The sequence below is a fragment of the Arvicola amphibius genome, chromosome 2 (genome assembly GCF_903992535.2).
Source record: "Arvicola amphibius chromosome 2, mArvAmp1.2, whole genome shotgun sequence".
Lineage (NCBI taxonomy): Eukaryota > Metazoa > Chordata > Mammalia > Rodentia > Cricetidae > Arvicola > Arvicola amphibius.
In genome coordinates this window covers 85075253-85095262 of record NC_052048.2, presented here as the reverse complement: position 1 = coordinate 85095262, position 20010 = coordinate 85075253, and the positions used below count along the sequence as shown (strand labels likewise).

Genomic DNA, 20010 nt, shown 5'->3' with positions numbered 1-20010 from the left:
GGCTGTCTTATGGTAGAGCAGCCCCAAAACTGGTAGTTGCTCCATGCAGGAGGCTGAATGCCTCAGCAGTGTATTCTGGCACTAAAGACCTGGATGATTTCTGGAGAACCTCTGTTCATCCATAAATATTGAAAGCCTGAGAAAGCTAGGTTCCGATGTTAGCCTATGAGGGCTTCAGTAGCAGCAATTCAGTAGATAAGCTTGACAGCAAGAGTAAAGGCAATGGTCCTTGACTTTCTGGTGTCTGGACTGCTGCCCACATTTAGGGTAACTCTTCCTACTTTACATAATCTGATCTAGGAAGTCCCTCATAGGAGTACTCCTCAGCTTGCCATGTAGTTGGCTTTCAGTCAGTCAATGTAACAGCCAAGATGGTGGAGACTTTCGCTCAGCAGTGTGTGGGGGAATGTCGGAAAGCTGTGTATTTATACTGGCTGACTTCAAGGCTAGACAGAGAATTCAAATGTTCACAGTACTTGCTCTTGCAGGGGCTTATGTTTAGTTCTCAGTACCCACTTGGTGGTTCACAGCCATCAGCATCTCCAGCTCCAGGGAATCCAATGTCCTCCTATGATCTCTATATGGTATACTTACGTACAGGTAAAACACACATCTACATAAAATAAGACTGCTTCAAAATGAAATGTCTACCTTATATGTTCTTTATTCCTTCTTTCTTTATTTCATGCTTCCATGTGTGTTTGTGTGTGTGTGTGTGTGAAAGAGAGAGAGAGAGAGAGAGAGAGAGAGAGAGAGAGAGACAGAGACAGAGACAGAGACAGAGAGAGACAGAGAGAAACACCTAGAGAGAGAAAGAGAGGAGTCTTATGCATTCCTGGCTCAGCAAGATCTTGCTGTTGCTACTCCCAGTACCTTTCAACTGTGTCATTACTCACAATTTGATCTCTTTTAAGTCTTAGGTTTTATTTTGCTTTTGTGAGACAGGATCTTGCTATTTAGTCCTAGCTGGCCTCAAACTTGGGTTATAGCCGAGCTTGGCCTGAGTAACTTTTTTAGTTCAGCCTCCATAATGTTGCAGAAAATTATATGTCACTGTGCTTAGTATTGTATACACATTCATCATGTACATGCATGTGCATGCACGCACACACACACATACATACACACACACACATACATACACACACACACACACACACACACACACACACACACACACACACAAGCAAGCAGGAAGCACACACACAGGTGTCAAGGACCCTGACAAAGATATAGAAAGTCCAAATACTATCTGTCAAAGTAGATGAAATTCCCCAAAGGCACAGTTAAGCGCATGGATCCCAAGGGCCTGTCTGAGGAAATTCACACTTCCAAACCAGACTTTCTAGCCCGGGTTTACACTCTACTCATCTCCTTCCCTGGATCGCTTATAAGTACCACACAATTAGACTTGCTGCTTGGGGATTTTCTCCCCTGAAGCTGCCTGAAAGCTTAAATAAACTAACTAGCAGCAGAATTTTCCTGAGACTTTCCTGTACTTCCTCAAGAGAGCTGTCTCAGCAACAGTTTTCAGTTTTCATCTTCGCCCATCTTTTTCTTTCCAGGAGCCAAGGTCTGGCTCGCATGTCAAGTCTCATCTGATTCTCCTCAGATACGGTGTTGCCATTTCACCTGCTTTCTCCCAGAAGCCTCACACCCCATATTTATTCATTTCCTTCTTCAGTCTTAGCTCCATTACCCAAAAATTGCGTTTCAAAACTGACACTCTTAGAACCAAGTTTGAAAATATTTCTACCTCACCTCACTTCAGCTGATTCCTTCTCCTCACACTAGCTTTTCAGTTCTGCGATGCACTCCTTCGTTTATCCATGTATTGAATACAAGTTGTTTACTTTCTACTAAATTTTCTTCTCATGCTCCATATTGGCTGATATGAATGCGGATTTACCTTGTTTTAAAATACTTAAAACGGAGATCCCTGGTTTTGAGTTCTGTCGTTTGTAGTTTCCCATTTTGGATTTCAGCAAAGTAAATACATAATCTAATTAGCATTTATGCATGTTCACAGTAGACCAGTCTTTTCTCTTAATATCAGAATAAGTCCTGGATTCTAAACACTGGAAGTGTGTTGGAAAAAGCAGCTAGCTTTCTCCCACAAGTCTAGGAAAATTGTCTGTAATTTCTGTCTTATGGTTCCTTCCAGTATTGTTTCTAATATGACCTTTCTTGAAAAGTTCTGATCTGAGGTAATGTCTTCATAATTTCCTGTTCACTCTTTTCCTGTCAGAATTTCCCATATTTTCTGCCTCTCCCAAGGTGTGTCTCACAGGCTCTTCAAATTCCAAACTACTATTTATCTTTCTCTCTCTAGCCCCACAACCTTTGGGAGCAGCAATGTGCTGCCACAGTGATGAGTCACATTTGCTCCATGGTCTTGCTGGATATGAAGCTTCTCATTCCTGTGTCATAGGTTTCTGTCTCTGTGGGGGTGTGTGAGTTAGTTGTAGACAACTAGGTAGAACAGAATTTGAACCTAGAGATTCTGGAAATATTTTTCCCTTAATAAAGAGGTAGACAATAAAAGACCTTTTCATCTTTTATTATTTTGAATTTCAACTATGAAATCTTATGATTGATCCTTGAGTCCCACTTCCAAGATTGTGAGTGCACTTCAAGAAATATACCGAAACCTCAAAAAGATCCCAGAACAACCTTTTCTCAAAGACTTACGTTAGATGCTCAACAATAGATTCTCTTCTCCTGTAAGATATGGTAAGAAGGCATTCTGTTGCATACTAATTGACTGATACTACCCCATCCATTTTTTTTCCTTGGGACAAATAGTTTTATTCTTTTTATCTATTCACTCTTTTATTTTTTGTTGTATCAGATCATCCACAGATGTCTTCACAATGAAATATCTTTAAGTAGATGTTGATGGGCTTGCTTTACAATTTTGATAGCTATTGTTTTCTGTCTTTTCAAATATTCCTCTGTTCACATGTTCAACTTGCTCGACACAGTTGTAACTTGGAGGTAGGTGGGTGCCATATCACTTATTCACCGGTCTGTCAAGATCACTAGATGTTCATTAGTATGCAGGGGATAATATCTGGGAAAATTAATATTAATCTAGTATATTAATAATTTCAAGAGAGATGTGAGTCCAGGAGCAAATTGGGAGTCTCATGAGGAATCACATCCACAGTCTGTGGTCTTAAGAACCGGGTACCACAAGATAGAAACTGGACAAGGTGGATCTCTGAGATATGTGCTCCTCACCTAGACCTTAAAGGAAATCTGAGATGAGTGGTTGGACTTTAGGAACACTTTTTTTCTTAATTCCGAGATTTTTAGTAGATGAAGTCTCATGAAGCAAAAATAAAAGTTCCTTCATGTTTTGCAGCACATAGTGAGAGTTACAAGTTTGGGATAGGCATAATATTATAAACAGTGTAGAATATTAAATCTCTATATATACGGTATTGGGAAAAATATGTTAGGGTTTCAATGACTTTACCAAAAGCCTTTTTTAGAGACTCAGTTAATGTAAATCATTTTTGAATGCATCTTTCTTTGAGGAGGATGGGCATAGGCACAGAGGGAGAGAATCTGAAGGAAGATCAATTTTATATATAGTCAACTCACTAGAGAATATTTTATTGAATTGTGGATTTTACTTTTCTTCACAGAATCATAAATATAGCTTCTTCGATAATAAATACAAGGATAATGAGTATGCTTTGTATTTTATCGAGTTCTAGTATAAATAATTAATGATATGGGTAGATAATTCTCCAAATTCATGATTAAGTTTTCTCTTATAATGAAAGCTATTTTTCAACTTTGATTTCTTCTAAGGAGCTTACTGTCTTGATTCATGTTTCAGTATATTATGCAGTATCTTTAATACCCTATCCTAAAGGAAGATTAAGAGAAATTTCTTCCAAGGAGAGACATAGAATGAAATCTCAAGCATATAAAGTGAATTCTAGTGTTTGATGTGTCTGCCTTACAAATTAAACCCTCTTATTTTGTGTCTCCAATGAGAATCAGTGTGAACCACCTAGATTTACCCCCTGTACATGCAGCTGAGAAAGCATACAGGACAGTTGTTCTCTTGATAACTGATTGGTTTACACTCCTAAATGCTTGCTTGGCCCTGAGGACATCACAAAGCTGAGAAAGTGACATGATCTCTCAATCTCAGAAATTGATAGAGTCATAAATTTACCTCAGTTTGTTGATTGTAATGGATTTAAAATAATGGATGAGACATGCCTGTAGACATTTGTTGCTAAGTAAGTATTAGCTGGAAACCTCTATTAAGGCTAATTTTATTCTCAAACAACAAATAAAATTATTCTGTGAAGTCAACTTCCTGCACCTTAACAGCTTTGGAACCAGTCCCAGTATACTTTCAGAACAGTTAGGGTGTCTTGAATTAGGGAAATGAGCTCAGGGAAATCTTGCAAAGAGATGGAACAATGCTATTGCTGCTTAGGGCCTTTGCATAAATTAAACTTCTGTTTTCCCTTTCCTGGCTACTTGACCTCTCTACAGTCTCTGTACTTGTATTCATTATTATTTTCCGAGGTTCTCCTAATTTCTGGCTCCTAAATTACATCTCTTTCCAATGTCATCTTGCTTCCAAACTCACTAACTACTAAGATGACTTCAGCATCTCTGCTACCAGAAACTGGGCCAATTGTTGTGAGGCAACTGTTTGCATAAATGACCATGTTAAATTTTGTGTGAAACTATCCCTTTAACTTCATATAATTATAATTTATGTTGAGATTGTCACCTAGGGTTTTTGAGTCTCTTGCTCCCATCTGGTAAATATTTCACATCCCATAACCATGTCAACGGTGATAACTATTGAAACATGAACACTTACCATTGCTATGAATTTTGTCACAAGTGAGCATGCAGGTTAATTGCTAGCTCGGTTTTCTTTAAATTTGCTGCTTTTCCTTACACTCTCTGAGGAGTAGATGGGTTTGGGGGTAGTTCAAATGGGAGGGGGAGTGGGAGAAGGGAAGGAAAAGGGAACTTCAATTAGTATGTAAAATGAGAAAAGATTGTTGTAGAAAGTAAAGAAAAAAGAAGAATCTGCTGTATTTATACCTTAGAAATACACATCTAGACATATGACGGAATGTTACAACTTTTTAGCATTGATATCTACTTACTGTCATCCTTATGGATAACTGAGAAATGGTTATGTATATACACATACACATATGCATAGGTGCATATGTATCTGTACATATATACACGTATCTACATTTGTGGAAGTACATGAATATATATGTTCCAAATGTAATGTTTTTTGTTATGTTTAAGGTAAAGAATGCCCACCATTTTTTTGCCTTTGTATTAGTACAATGATTTACCAATTATAGGTGCCCAAATAAATAGTTTAGTTCAAAATAAATTATTATTTACTTTTAATTGCAGTTATAATGGTATATAATGCAGAATTGTCCATCTGTCAATACAAATATTGAAGATTCCGGTCACTAACTAAAAGACACTGATTTTTACAGTTTGGTGTATAGGCTATAAAGAAATATTTCTATAATTACCCAGCCCTTCCAACAGTGGAATAGAATAATGGTGAGGAGAAAGAGGAGCTCAACAACATTGGTTTTAACTGCCAATACACAACTAAAAGAAATTTTAAATAAAATTAATTGACAACAATTCACAATCTTATTTTCCTTGGTACAGTCATTATTTTAAATAATATCTTTTGCAAAATGGTTTATATGATTATCAGATTGAAATTTAGAAATATATTGAAACCTCTAAAAGTAAAAGTTGGACCCCTTATGATAAAATGTTATCAGTATTACTCAATCATGATTAAATAACATTGGGGCAGAGAAATTCAAAAAATTTCTCTAATAGAATAATGGACACCACTTGAAGTCACAGCAGTTAAAGAAACTTAATAGAATTGTCTCGGTTTCTGCAGCAGTCATAGAATTACTAATGGAGAGCATGTGAGGCATCAAAAGAGTCACCGTGTTATTTTCAGAAAATGATCTGTGACATTTGTTATAAAGAAGAAAATAGAAAATTTCGTACCTGAAATTACTTCACGCAGAAATATTGTGCTTATGACTTAGAACTTAATAAGGTGCATTCAGTGTAGAATGTTGACCTGAATACTCAAATGGAATTGAAAGCACATAGTTTATCACTATATAAACTCATATTTATAAAAGTTAGATAGTTTTTATTGTATTAGAATTGATTTGTCCTTGTAAGCTGAAGTGTGATCAATATTTGTTTTTTTTTTTAAACTTCCACAGGAACAAAACAGAAAGATAAATTTTGCTCAGAAAACTTCTATTTTTTAACGTGTGCTCCTGTCATTTTAGTTAAACACACTTCAGTTAATCGCCATGATTCACTCAATGAGTATTTTCCCTGAGGTGTTAAAATTAAAGAAGAACTGAAGAATTTCATCAAATGCATAGACTAAAGAAACAGTATAAATTTTAGTTTACTCATCCTGACTTCCATGGAACAATATAAAAATTGTAAAAATTGCCGGGCAGTGATGATACATGTCTTTAATTCCAACACTGTGAAGCAGAGGCAGGCAGATACGTGGTTCTCTATGAGTTCAAGGCTAGGAGACCAGCCTGGTCTACAAGAGCTAGTTCCAGGACAGGCCCCAAAGCTACAAAGAAATCCTATCTCAAAAAACAAAATATATAAATTTCCCATCATTTCAGCATTTGTAAATTTAGAAATCATTCAGGGGGCAATCTCTTGACACACCTCTGAGATATTTCTAAATAGAATTAAGTGAGGATCCAATGTGAGTGTCACCATAATGTGACATGGGGAAATAAAGTAGAGAGTCATGTGGGCAGCACATTTGTCTTTCTGCTCTACTTCTCTGATCCATTCAGATGTGGTCAACTACCTCATGCCTTTCCTAGCATAATAAAAAATGTAACTAGTATTCAAAATTGGTACCAGGAGTGGAGTCATTACTATAATAAATCCAAAGTCTGATTGTTAGACTTTTAGAACTTGGGTGAGAAATGTAGAAACATCGGAAGTTGGAGACCACCAAAGCCCTTGGATGCTCTAATGAAGGCTTCATGGATTATTATTCTGATGGGAATATAATAGATCATAATACTGATAGGTGTGTGTGTGTGTGTGTGTGTGTGTGTGTGTGTGTGCAGTAAAGGCCTTGATAATAAGGTTTATAAGGGAAGAAAATGCTCATAACAGTCATTTATTCTACATTCCAGAAAAACAAATTCACTTAGATTCTCATGGTGTCCTGAAATTGTGAATCAGGTTTAACAAAAAATTATGACCTCTGATGTTTGGTGGAGGAAATTTAAAACAGGATAAAGAATAAAATGCAGGCTGTGGCATGATACCTGTTTTCCACCCTATATTTCTGTAAGGAAACAACAAGTAGAACAGGGATGAAAAATATACAATTTGACAAGAAAAGGAGAATGGTTCAACTATAAAGATACTGGTGCCTTTAAATAAAACTCGAAAGGCAATACCTTGATGGCAAAAAGCTCAGGGTATAACAATGTTGGAAGCATAGAGCTTTCAGGGCACCATGCTGGCCAAGGGGTGCTTAGTGTCTTCATATGTTTGCCCTAAAGGCAAACAGAGGCCACCACAGCTGCGACAAATGTCCTAATGATATTTTGAGCTGGCAACACAGCTTGGCATTGCCCAAGTACTGGTTTTGCATGTATGAAGGATGGAATTGTGAGGGCATCACAGAAACTTACACAGCACCAAGTAGAGCAGGAACTGGAGGGACACCACAATTGCCCCCCCAAAAACAAACAGACAAAACAAACAAATAAACATAAAAACCCAAACAACAAAACCAAAAAACCCAAAAAACAAAAACAAAAAACAAAACAAAACAAAACAAAAAACTGAAGTATTATACTGAAACAGTGCCCTCATGGACTATGGATGCCAGACAAGGACAAAGAGGTAAATTCATCTTTACAATGACTCTTATAAAGAAAAACATTTCATAGGGATGGCTCACTTACAGTTCAGAGGTTCATTCCATTATCATCATGGTGTGATATGGCAGCATGCAGGCAGATATGTTGTTGGCAAAATAGCTTAGAGTCCTACATCTTGCAGGCAGCAGAAAGTCAACTGAGACACTGGGTGGTATCCTGAGCATAGGAAACTTCAAATCCTGCCCCCACAGTGGCACATTTCCCCCAACAAGGTCTTGCCCACTCTGACAAAGTCACACCTCCTAATAGTACTATTCCTGGTGAGACTTTCAGTGTCACATTCTAACTACTACGGTCTTCAATATTTAATTTATTTCATTCTGTGTTAGTTTCTAGAAGAAGAAAGTTTACTCTGTAGCTCTGGGTGCTTTAATTTCTATGTTTTAGTGGCAGAATATTTTTTCTCCTCAAAATTAATACAGAGTAATTTAAATATCAAAAATCTATGGTATGGACATCCTACGGGTACGGGCCAGGGGGAGGAGGCGACCACGGCCATTTTGAGCCGCCGCCTCCATTGGAGTGGCCCCCCCTTTCCCCCTTCGCCTCCTGACAGACAAGGTTTAGGGGGGACAGAGCCCTGGGAGGCCGGGCCCGGGCCATGGATGTGCGCCATCTGAAGGTGAACGAACTTCGCGAGGAGCTGCAGCGCCGCGGTCTGGACACTCGAGGCCTCAAGGCCCAGCTTGCAGAGCGGCTGCTGGCGGCGTTGGAGGCCGAGGAGCCCGAAGAAGAGCGGAAGATCGAGGCTGACGACGAACCGGGCTTACCAGAGCACAACAACGAGGAGGTCGAGACCGAGGGGAGCTCCGAGCTGGAGGGGACAGCGCAGCCACCACTGCCCGGGCTGCAGCCGCACCCGGAGCCTGGCGGCTACTCGGGGCCGGACGGACATTATGTAATGGACAATATTACCAGGCAGAACCAATTCTACGAGACGCCCATCATCAAGCAGGAAAACGAGTCAGTCTATGACAGAAGACCATTAGACATGGAGCCGCAGCAGCAGGCCTATCGCCCAGAACTGAAGACAGAAATGAAGCAGGAAGCACCACCCGGCTTCCTCCCTCCTGACACCTCACAGCTCAAACAAGACAGACAACAGTTCCAGAGTCGAAAGAGGCCTTTTGAAGAGAATCGGGGCCGTGGGTACTTGGAGCACTGGGAGGACCGAAGGGGCCATTCTCCTCAGCCCCCTGCTGAAGAGGATGAAGACTACTTTGATGACACCCTTGTTGCCATTGACACATATAACTGCGACCTGCACTTCAAAGTGGCCCGAGACCGGAGCAGTGGCTATCCCCTGAGGGCTTTGCATACCTGTGGTCAGGAGCCCGGGCCAGCTATGGGGTCAGAAGGGGGCGTGTGTGTTTTGAAATGAAGATCAATGAGGAGATCTCCGTGAAGCACCTTCCATCTACAGAGCCCGACCCCCACGTTGTCCGTATTGGCTGGTCCTTGGACTCTTGCAGCACTCAGCTAGGTGAAGAGCCTTTTTCCTATGGTTTTGGAGGCACAGGGAAGAAGTCTACCAATAGCCGCTTTGAAAACTACGGAGACAAATTTGCAGAGAACGATGTGATTGGCTGCTTTGCAGACTTTGAATGTGGAAATGACGTGGAGCTTTCTTTTACTAAGAATGGCAAGTAGATGGGCATTGCCTTCCGAATCCAGAAAGAAGCCTTAGGGGGTCAGGCCCTCTACCCTCATGTCCTGGTGAAGAACTGTGCTGTGGAGTTTAACTTTGGGCAGAGGGCAGAGCCATACTGCTCCATTCTCCCGGGGTTCACTTTCATCCAGCACCTTCCCCTCAGTGAGCGGATCCGGGGCAACATTGGACCAAAGAGCAAAGCAGAGTGTGAGATTCTGATGATGGTCGGCCTGCCTGCTGCCAGTAAGACAACATGGGCCATCAAACATGCAGCCTCCAACCCTTCTAAGAAGTACAACATTCTGGGTACCAATGCCATCATGGATAAGATGCGGGTGATGGGCCTACGGGTGGGCAGTGAAACTATGCTGGCCGCTGGGATGTCCTGATCCAGCAGGCCACTCAGTGCCTCAACCGTCTCATTCAGATTGCTGCCCGAAAGAAACGCAACTACATCCTAGATCAGACAAACGTTTATGGGTCAGCCCAGAGACGGAAAATGAGACCATTTGAAGGCTTCCAGCGGAAAGCTATTGTAATCTGTCCAACTGATGAGGACCTAAAAGACCGCACAATAAAGAGAACTGACGAAGAAGGGAAAGATGTCCCAGATCATGCGGTCTTAGAAATGAAAGCCAACTTCACTTTGCCTGATGTTGGGGACTTTCTGGATGAGGTTCTATTTATCGAGCTCCAGCGAGAGGAAGCAGACAAGCTGGTGAGGCAGTACAATGAGGAAGGGCGCAAGGCCAGCCCACCCCCAGAAAAGCGCTTTGACAACAGAGGCGGTGGCTTCCGAGGCCGTGGGGGTGGCGGAGGCTTCCAGCGTTATGACAACCGAGGTCCCCCTGGAGGCAACCGAGGAGGCTTTCAGAACCGGGGAGGAGGTGGTGGTGGAGGTGGTGGTGGAGGAGGCAACTACCCAGGAGGTTTCAACCGCAGCGGAGGCGGTGGCTACAACCAAAACCGCTGGGGTAATAACCTGGATAACAACAACAACAACAACCGAGGCAGCTATAACCGGGCTCCCCAGCAACAGCCACCACCACAGCAGCCGCCACCACCACAACCACCACCACAGCAGCCGCCACCACCACCCAGCTACAGCCCTGCTAGGAACACCCCAGGGGCCAGCAGCTACAACAAAAACAGCAACATCCCTGGCTCTAGTGCCAATACCAGCACCCCCACAGTGAGCAGCTACAGCCCTCCACAGCCTAGTTACAGCAAGCCACCCTACAACCAAGGAGGCTACACCCAGGGCTACACAGCCCCACCGCCTCCGCCTCCGCCACCACCTTCCTACAACTATGGGAGCTATGGCCCCTACAATCCTGCCCCCTAAACCCCACCACCACCCCCCACTGCCCAGACCTACCCTCAGCCCAGCTATAACCAGTATCAGCAGTATGCCCAGCAGTGGAGCCAGTACTATCAGAACCAGAGCCAGTGGCCGCTGTACTACGGAAACTATGACTATGGAGGATACTCGGGCAGCACACAGGGGGGCACAAGCACACAGTAGCAGGTGCTGGAGCCTCCAGAGGCCCATGCCAGCTGCTTCTACTAGCGCCTACCTTGGCCCCTCCACCCCTCTGAGTCCTGTGGTGCTGGGGACAGAGTTATCCCAGGGCTTGCCTCCCACTAGCCCACTTCTTCCAGAGGGCTTCTCCCTTCAAACAGGAACAGTGATCTTTTATTTTATCTTTGTTCCTCTACCTTCTCCTCTCCCTGCCTTTTTGACTACAGAAGCCTCCTCTCCTGTGATTACTCAGCGAGGCCGCAGTGACTGGGGGAGACCCTGCCCATCTGCCCCTCCCCACCCTGCTTTAGCCCCTTGGCTTCCCAGACTCATGCAGTTGGTTGTAAATTCTTCCAGGAGCTGTTTTACTGTCTACTTTTCAGGATTTAAAAAAAAAAAAATTCAAAAACTTTAATAAAAAAAAGTTTAAGAAGCAAAATGTAGAGGGAGGAAGCAGTGACATATTTTTTGGTAATTATGCTTTTTTTAATTTTTAGAATTTGTCTGTTTTTACTGTGGGTCAGCCATTGATACTCCATCAAATAACTATTTCTTTGCTGAGTTCAGGTAACCGAGGAAGAGCCACGCCCTCGAAACAAACAACAAAATCACCTTTACCTAACTTTTTGTATGATGTCTCAGTTCCCCATAACTTTGCACACGGTGTCTGTTTTGTTGGATTGTGACTGCTTTTGTATTTGGAGAGTGTGACTATTGAACTTGAAACCTTTCAAAAAAATGTATGGTATGTCTAGCATTCAATATAAATTACTTACATATAAATTTACTCTTGATATTAAGTATATTTGTTATTTGTAGTAATTTCATAAGGAAGCTTGCATGATAATAGAATGCTGGTGTAGAGAATAGGTATTGTACATATAAATTTAGATTCTTTAAAATGATAGGAAAAATCTTAGGATCTGGTAATTAGTGCTATTAACATATGTTCTTATGAAATTAAACTTAATCCATGGGTCACAAAAATTGTCGTATTCAAATGATTGCATTTAGCATTAAATTATGTCCTTTGACTTAAGAATAATTGCTTTTCATTCTATCCTTTTTCTTTGACTATTGATAACAATGATTCTTGTTCTTTAGACAAAAGTTAATCCATTCTAGGACATCACTGAAATAATATTCTTCATGTCCACAGTAGGAAAGTCAGCACAAACATAGTATGGCATTATGACTGGAAGGTATGGAATATATTAGACTGTTTTCCAAGTATGTTAGGTCAAAAATCTTATTACAGTGGCTGATGAGATTGATGAAATGTAACTAAGATTGTGGCTTTTTTAATCTCTTTTTGGCCTTAAGTTTGAGATGTAGCCTCCTATTTTGATTGTAGCCATATGGTCCAACAAAAATAGTTTATTCAAATTTAATTTTTAAAAGTTCCGTAATACCTTTACAGGAGTAAATGCATTGCATTTCAACTGACTATCAGAATTCTGCTAGAAATTAATGAAAGTTGGGCCAAATTTTTTTATCTTAAGTGATTTTACAGGTTTATTTGAATAATGTCAAGCATAGGACTATCACTTGTACTAAAACAGTGCCTAACAACATATAACTTATAAAGCAAATATGACATTTTAAACACTGAATATTAAAATTTTAACTTCTTAATATCTGTTTACTAGGTAGTAAAAACTTTATACACATATTTATACACATATCTATGTATTTATATTTTGACAAATATTCTGTTGAAATTATTTGAAATATTTTGTTATAAAATACATGAAATAATTGTTATCAGTTTTTATTATTGAGTAGTAAAAAGAATATAATTTAAACATTTAAAAAAGCTATGATTTTATGTTGAACTATGAGTATTTTTAGGAAAAAAAAAAAAAACAGCCAAAGGAAAAACCGAACTTTTGTATCGCTTTTCATGGTTAATCTTTATTGATCCTTTTAAGTCATAATCATCAATTATTTACATGCACTGATGTTTTAAGCATAAAGTTTAACACACTTAGTTTTATTTCTGATCAAATATTGCAGAGCCTATGATTATTTGAATGCCCGTTTGGTATGAAGTTGTATTAAGAACATCAAAGCTCTTATTAAAATGGCTGCTTATTTGGTAGATTCTAGTGTAAAAGAAAAATCTTCATGATATCCATGAAGTTGAGTTTGTTTTTCTATGTATGAGTGGATATTTTTAAAAAATATGTCAACTCTCAATTTAATATTTGTTAAAAATAAACAGTAATTGCCCTATTTTTTCTGTGCAAAACTTTCTAGTCTTCAAATCAGACCTTAATGATTATTGTAATCATATTTCAATTCACTTTCAAGGAGACCTATAGTAATCTGATACATTCCTGAAATCACTTCTGGTCTCTGATGATTGTAGTCAATGTGAGGATTCTTTTCAGCATTGGCCCCGATTCCATGCCATTTGCCTGCGTTAGAGTTTAATGTTGGTACAGATAGCCTGAGATGTCTCCTGATGTTGTGCAGGCAGCCCTTCAGTTTGTAATAAGCTGTGCCTAAATTTAACTGTTCTTCTTGTATGTGTTATTGTTTGAACTGTTAAAAAAGATTTATTTATTATTATTATTATTAAGGAATTTGTATTTCTATACTATATGGCTTATGTGCATGTGTGTTTGGCCCCCATGGGAGTCAATGCCCAGGAGCTCAATGTAGCCTAACTTGGTGCTGGAGTTGAGCTCTGGTCTGCTGCAAGAGGAGTATGAGTATGTAACTTCTGAGCCACCCCTCCAGCCCCTATGTTTGAGTTTCTTATTTTTCTATTTCAGTTACAATTTCTATATTAAAATTTCCTTTGGATATAATTTTTTAGGCTTGCTTTGAGCATTTTCTCAGAAAATACTTTAAGATAATGAGTAAAATTGATGATAAATCTTCTGATAGTTTATATGTGTATATTTTAATATAAGTGTATCTATGTGTTTGTATGTATGTTTTAATGCATAATATGTAGATACATATGTAATAGTGTGAGAGAAAATGTAAGAGTTAGAGATACAGTGATAGAGAGGCAAATGTGTGTATAGATTTTTTTTATAGATATAGAAAATATAGGGACAATATGAGATGCATTCCACAATGCTTTTTTTGTGATCTATCCTCACAAATTTCTTTGTGTTTCTGAGCACTTCTAAACTGGTGATGAGGAGTTGTACAAGTGTTATAAGTGTTAAAATTTCAAAATCTGTTTATTTAAAATACCCCATTAATGCCTCTTAATTCTCTGCCTCCTGGGATAAAAGTAACCCTGTTCTTATTCTCCAGCATTTTGAGTTCATGCAATTCCGCCTTTGTGTCTCCTTTGGAACAAGAAATATTTTATTTTGCTTCTAATGTTTGTGTGTTGCTGAGACCTAGCAAGTCAGCAAGTGCATTTTGAGTGGGGGTGAGGACACAATAAGCAAAGGACCAAGCATTCTAGTCTTTTATGTCAGTCCTTGTTTATCTGTCTGTAAAATCCTAAAGAGGAACATCAGTCTCAATAAGCCATGCCCTTGTACATCAATGTCCTCACAATTAGAGAAAATTGGGAGCTAAAAATTTTTTATCTCTGCAATAAACACAATTCTAGTGAGAAAAATGGAAAATGCTGTAGGGTCTAGCAGGATGGGTATGTATGTTCAAAAAATGCTATAGGGTCTAGCAGGATGGGTATGTATGTTCCAGAGGAGGGGAGTGTGGGCTGAGGAAAGAAATAGATAAGAAACAACAGAGAGAATCGAGAGGATATCTAGTGAGTAATGTGATCTGCCTCAAGTTTATTATTCAAAGTTCCTATACACCCCAGTCCAAAAGGGTGGGGGGGTGTAGGCAAAAGACTTCCTTGTTATGATACAAAGAACGAACAAAGGATTTCTTCCACACATCTCTAAACATCAAGTAAACACACCCTAGACCAAAATATCCTTTTGTCTAGGAAGAACATCCTGTAACCACACCTTAGGTCAAGCATCTTGTCACATAACCCTGAAGGAACAAGAATAGGTCTGAACTGTGTGACCTTTAGTCAAGGTGGAATGAATTCATTCTGTGAACACTGACAAAATGCTTGCGTTTTCTTATTTGTTGAAGCTTTACTAAATACTGCTGTTCTTGGTTGGCATTTCAATTTATATTTTCAAATTCATGTAAGTATTTACATGTAGCTAATTGCATGTGTTTGTTGACTGAGGTTTCTGTTTTGCCCGGTTCCCACAGTAATTAAGTCCCAAAGAAATCACACAGAGGTCTACATTATTTATAAACTGATTGGCCTATTAGCTTAGGCTTCTTATTAATTAATTCTTACATTTTTTATTAAAAATTTCCACCTCCTCCCCAACTCCCATTTACCTCACCCTTCCCCCTTCCACTCCCCCTCCCTCTCTTGTCTGAAGAGCAGTAAGGGTTCCCTGCTCTGTGGGAAGTCCAAGGTCCTCCCTGCTCCATCCAGGTCTAGGAAGGTGAGCATCCAAACAGGGTAGGCCCCCCAAAGCCAGTATATGTAGTAGGATCAAAATCCAGTGCCATTGTCCTTGACTTCTCAGCAGCCCTCATTGTCCTCCATGTTCAGGGAGTCCGGTTTTATCCCTTGCTTTTTCAGTCCCAGTCCAGCTGGCCTTGGTGAACTCCCGTTAGCTCAGCCCCACCATCTCGGTGGGTGGGTGCACCCCTTGAGGTCCTGTATTAACCCATTATTCTTATCTGTGTTAGTCATGTGGCTTGGTACCATTTCAGCGAGGCCGACACATCTTGCTATCTTGCTTCCTCTGTGGCTGTGTCACAACTCCAGACTGAAACTTCCTCTTCCTAAAATCGTCATTGTCCCACCTATACTTCCTGCCTGGCTACTGGCCAATCAGTGTCTTATTAAAAATAATGAAAGTGACAGGATAGGAGACCATTGTCATAACACCCCCCCTGCCTTTTTTTTAAGACAAGAACTCTGAATCTAGTATCTAGTGTTTAGCTTTTTGTCAAGACCATTATCAATAACGTCTTTTACTAACACTCTAAACAAAGATAAATATCCATAATCCATTTTTTCGGGATATGTGGATAGTTTTGCAGGCTACTTCCTGTTGGCTGGGGGTGTTGATAATCTTAATGGGATCTAAAGAAGACTATGGTTAAGTCCTGACTAGAAAATTCCATGAGACTTGATCATCTCAGCCAACAGCCTTGAAACTCTTTTGGATACAGAACTCAGAGGAAACTCCATCAGAGGTCCTCTGAAATGTTGAATCATCTGGATCGTTTGCTCCTATTGGAGATTCTTCAGGGAGTCTTCCTTGGTTAAACCTGATTTTTATTAGCCCGGAATGAATCCACAATCTTTCATTTCCTGTGGAAACAAAAACAAAACCTCTGCTCCAAAGTAACATACCTTTTGACTTCAATTTTGAAGTCAAGGCATTTTTTAACATATCTATGTTGGATTAATTCAGCAGTATTTATAATCAAATGTCTTTTAGCAGCTATTCCTCCTTCCTCAGTCATTAAACAATTTAAAGACAACACAATAACATCCAGTATCAAGACTCTGTATTTTTCATCTTTACATGGCTTTATTTTAAACTTTATTTATTTTATTTTTAATTTCTGGCTTTTTGAGACTGGGTTTCTCTGTGTATCTTTGGCTGTTCTGGCATCACTCACTTTGTAGTCCAGGTTGTCCTTGAACTCAGAGATCTGCTTGCCTCTGCCTCCCAAGTATAATGATTAAAGGTGTGTTCCACAACACCTAATTACTCTCTTTTTTCTTTTTTCTTTTAAAGACTTTATCCTTTGTTCCCCCCAAGCCTACATATATTTTTAAACACATAGATTAGAGTCTTTCTTCATCTCTAAACATATCTTTACTGTATATCTCTCTTTTTCTAACCACATGAGTCTTTAATTTGCTAAGCATTATGGCTAGGATTAAAGCCATAGCTTTGACAGCTGGATCCAGCCCATTCCTTAGCTTTTTTTCTGAGAGTCTAGCCTCATAGCAGAGGTACTTGCCAGAATCATGTTTATTGCCACAGTTCTATGGCATTTCAAGGTCCCTGCCACCACCAAAAAGCAGGTCGCCAGCTTTTCATCAATGCCATTTAAGTGTTTCATGGCAGGACCTCTTAAATGAGCTGCAAAGTTTTACAGCTAATGATAAGTCAAGGAGCCTCTCTTAAATGAGAGCACTAACCTCTAGCAAGCAGAGCCCACCAGAGAAAGTGCTGCTATCAAGAAGCCATACTTAACACTTCTTTTCTATCTAGAATTACTTCCCAAGCTCTCTCAGGCTTTTAAGTGGCCTTGGTCAGCCCCATGTAGGGCACCATTCTCTTGACTGAGATTTCTATTCTGCCTGATTCCCATAGTCATTGAGTTCCAAAGAAGTTACACAGAGGTCTACATTAATTATAGACTAATTGACCTATTAGCTCAAGCTTCTTATTAATTATTTCTTACATCTTACATTAACCCATTATTCTTATCTGTGTTAGCCATGTGGCTTGGTACCATTTTTGGCAAGGCAGACACATCTTGCTATCTTGCTTCCTCTGTGGCTGTGTCACAATTCCAGACTGAAACTTCCCTCTTCCCAGGATTTTTGTTGCCCCGCCTATACTTCCTGTATGGCTAGTGGAAATCAGTGCTTTATTAAAAATAATGCAAATGACAGGATAAAAGACTATTGTCCTATAGCATATATTATTATTTTATTTTTTCAGTATTTAAATATAACTTTGAAAAGTATCAAACATTGCTAATATTGTTAATTAATAATTGGTTCTATTCTGATTTGGATTTTTTACTGAAATTGCTTTTAATTTTAGTCTTTGGATATTGTTTCCTAGTTCATGCAGCAATGATGCTTTGATTCTTTTGCTTAGCAAGTAGGTGGGTAGGACTGATATACGTTCTCTTTCATATTCATCTTGTCTGTTCAATAAAAAATCTTTAAATAGTTATTACATGGTTTTACTGCCTATTCTTTAAACAGATTTTGACATATAACAAGGCAAATTGAAGAATTAAATGAAGCATAGGGAAAAGTGGTTTTGTACATTGAAATAAAATCCAGGCATGAAAGAACACACCAGTTTTATTCTTTACACTGATTGCTATTTGCTGAAAACAGAGTGATTATGTCTTTTTGTATCCAGGAGCAATAAAAGCATAATGGATCAGAACAAAAATGAAAAAATACACATGCTGAATTTATGTTATTATTCCTTACCATTCCTTATCATCCTCTTGTCATCCCTTCAAAATTTAAGCAAGGATATAAGCTATAAGGTAGAAAAATATTTAAGTGATGGTAGATTTTATATTGTCTAAAATTACTTGAAGAAAAATGACATTAATCTTAATAGCAAACTGTGATAGATAATCTCAGAGAAATCTAGTTTATTTTCCCTACAAAGAGAATTGCTATATATTTCTCTTTAGTACAAACAAATAAAATAAAAACAATTAACACCACAACATCAATGCGTGCAAAGGCTTTATATGGTTGTAGAGAAGAATGCAAAGCTATATAAGGCACACCACAGATTTTATGGTCAAGAGAGGTCAGTTTAAATTATACAGCAATTACTGGTCTGTAGTATTGAAGAGAAAGTGTTAAAATCATGATTTCTATCTTCCCCTTTCTTTTCGGGGCCTCTCACTTTGTAATGCACATAACAAATTTTCAGGTATTAACTACAACTATATATAGATGTGCCAGCTATTTTTTGTACATAAAACCTTCCTTCATACTATTCTTTTTCTTTTCTGTATCAAATATTTGAAAAATAGAAAAAATATATAGCTAATTTAAATTTCACAGTTTTTAGCCTATCTTTATTAATTGGTCTATCTATCTATTATCTATCTATCTATCTATCTATATCTATCTATCTATCTATCTATCTATCTATATCTATCTATCTATCTATCTATCTATCTATCTATCTATCAGCTATCTCTATCTATCTATCATCTATCTATCTATCTATCTATCTATCTATCTATCTATCATCTATCTGTCTGTCTGTCTGTCTGTCTGACTGTCTGTCTATCTATCTATCATCATCATCATCATCATCATCTCTCTCTCTATCTCTATCATCTATCTATCTGTCTGTCTGTCTGTCTGTCTATCTATCTATCATCTATCTATATCTATATCTATCTATCTATCTATCTATCTATCTACCTATCATTTATCAAATCATTTATCATATATCAATTATCTATCTATATCATCTATTTTATGTATGTATGTATCATCTATCAATCATTTATTTTTCATTCTTCTATCATCCATCTTCTGTCTATTTTATCTATCTACTCATCTTTTTTTCCTCTTAGCATAGTGTACTTGTCTCAGACTTTTAATACATAGATCTGATTTTCACATATTTATATGTTCATATTCATTGATTTTTATAAACACTATAGCAGTTGATCATTTTGTTAATATTAAAATGTCACAACTAATTATGAAGTATATGAATTCTTAATATTTCCTAAATAACATTACTAAATTACTATTTGCATAGATTAATTTAATGTATTTATAGATAAGTTTATATGTAAACTATTTTTCTATATATGTGTAGGAATATAGAAAGAGATTTATATACACATTTAATAAATAAAAATTATTAAGTCAATGTCTAGAAATTAATTACAGGAGAGTTAGCAATTATACACTTCTTTTGTATGTTTTCTTGTGTGCACCTATGTGGATTTGGATGTGAGTGTCACTATCTACATTTTAAGGAGACATTTCATTCACATATTCTTGTAGTGAAATTGTTTAATTCCACAATGAAACAGAAAGACAACTTTACTCCTTACTATTTTCT

At 38.5% G+C, this 20010-nt stretch overlaps 2 protein-coding genes across 3 annotated transcripts in view; both read left to right on the top strand.

The window, feature by feature from the left end:
* The window catches only part of Ccser1 (coiled-coil serine rich protein 1), a 626740-nt gene that overhangs the window by 269766 nt on the left and 336964 nt on the right, over positions 1-20010 (top strand). The window lies entirely within an intron of this gene.
* Positions 8605-11201, top strand: LOC119806795 (heterogeneous nuclear ribonucleoprotein U-like protein 1). Its single transcript, XM_038318798.1, is given in 3 exon segments — positions 8605-9304; positions 9307-10004; positions 10007-11201. Coding segments are annotated over 3 exon segments (2571 nt in total). The 3' UTR covers positions 11180-11201.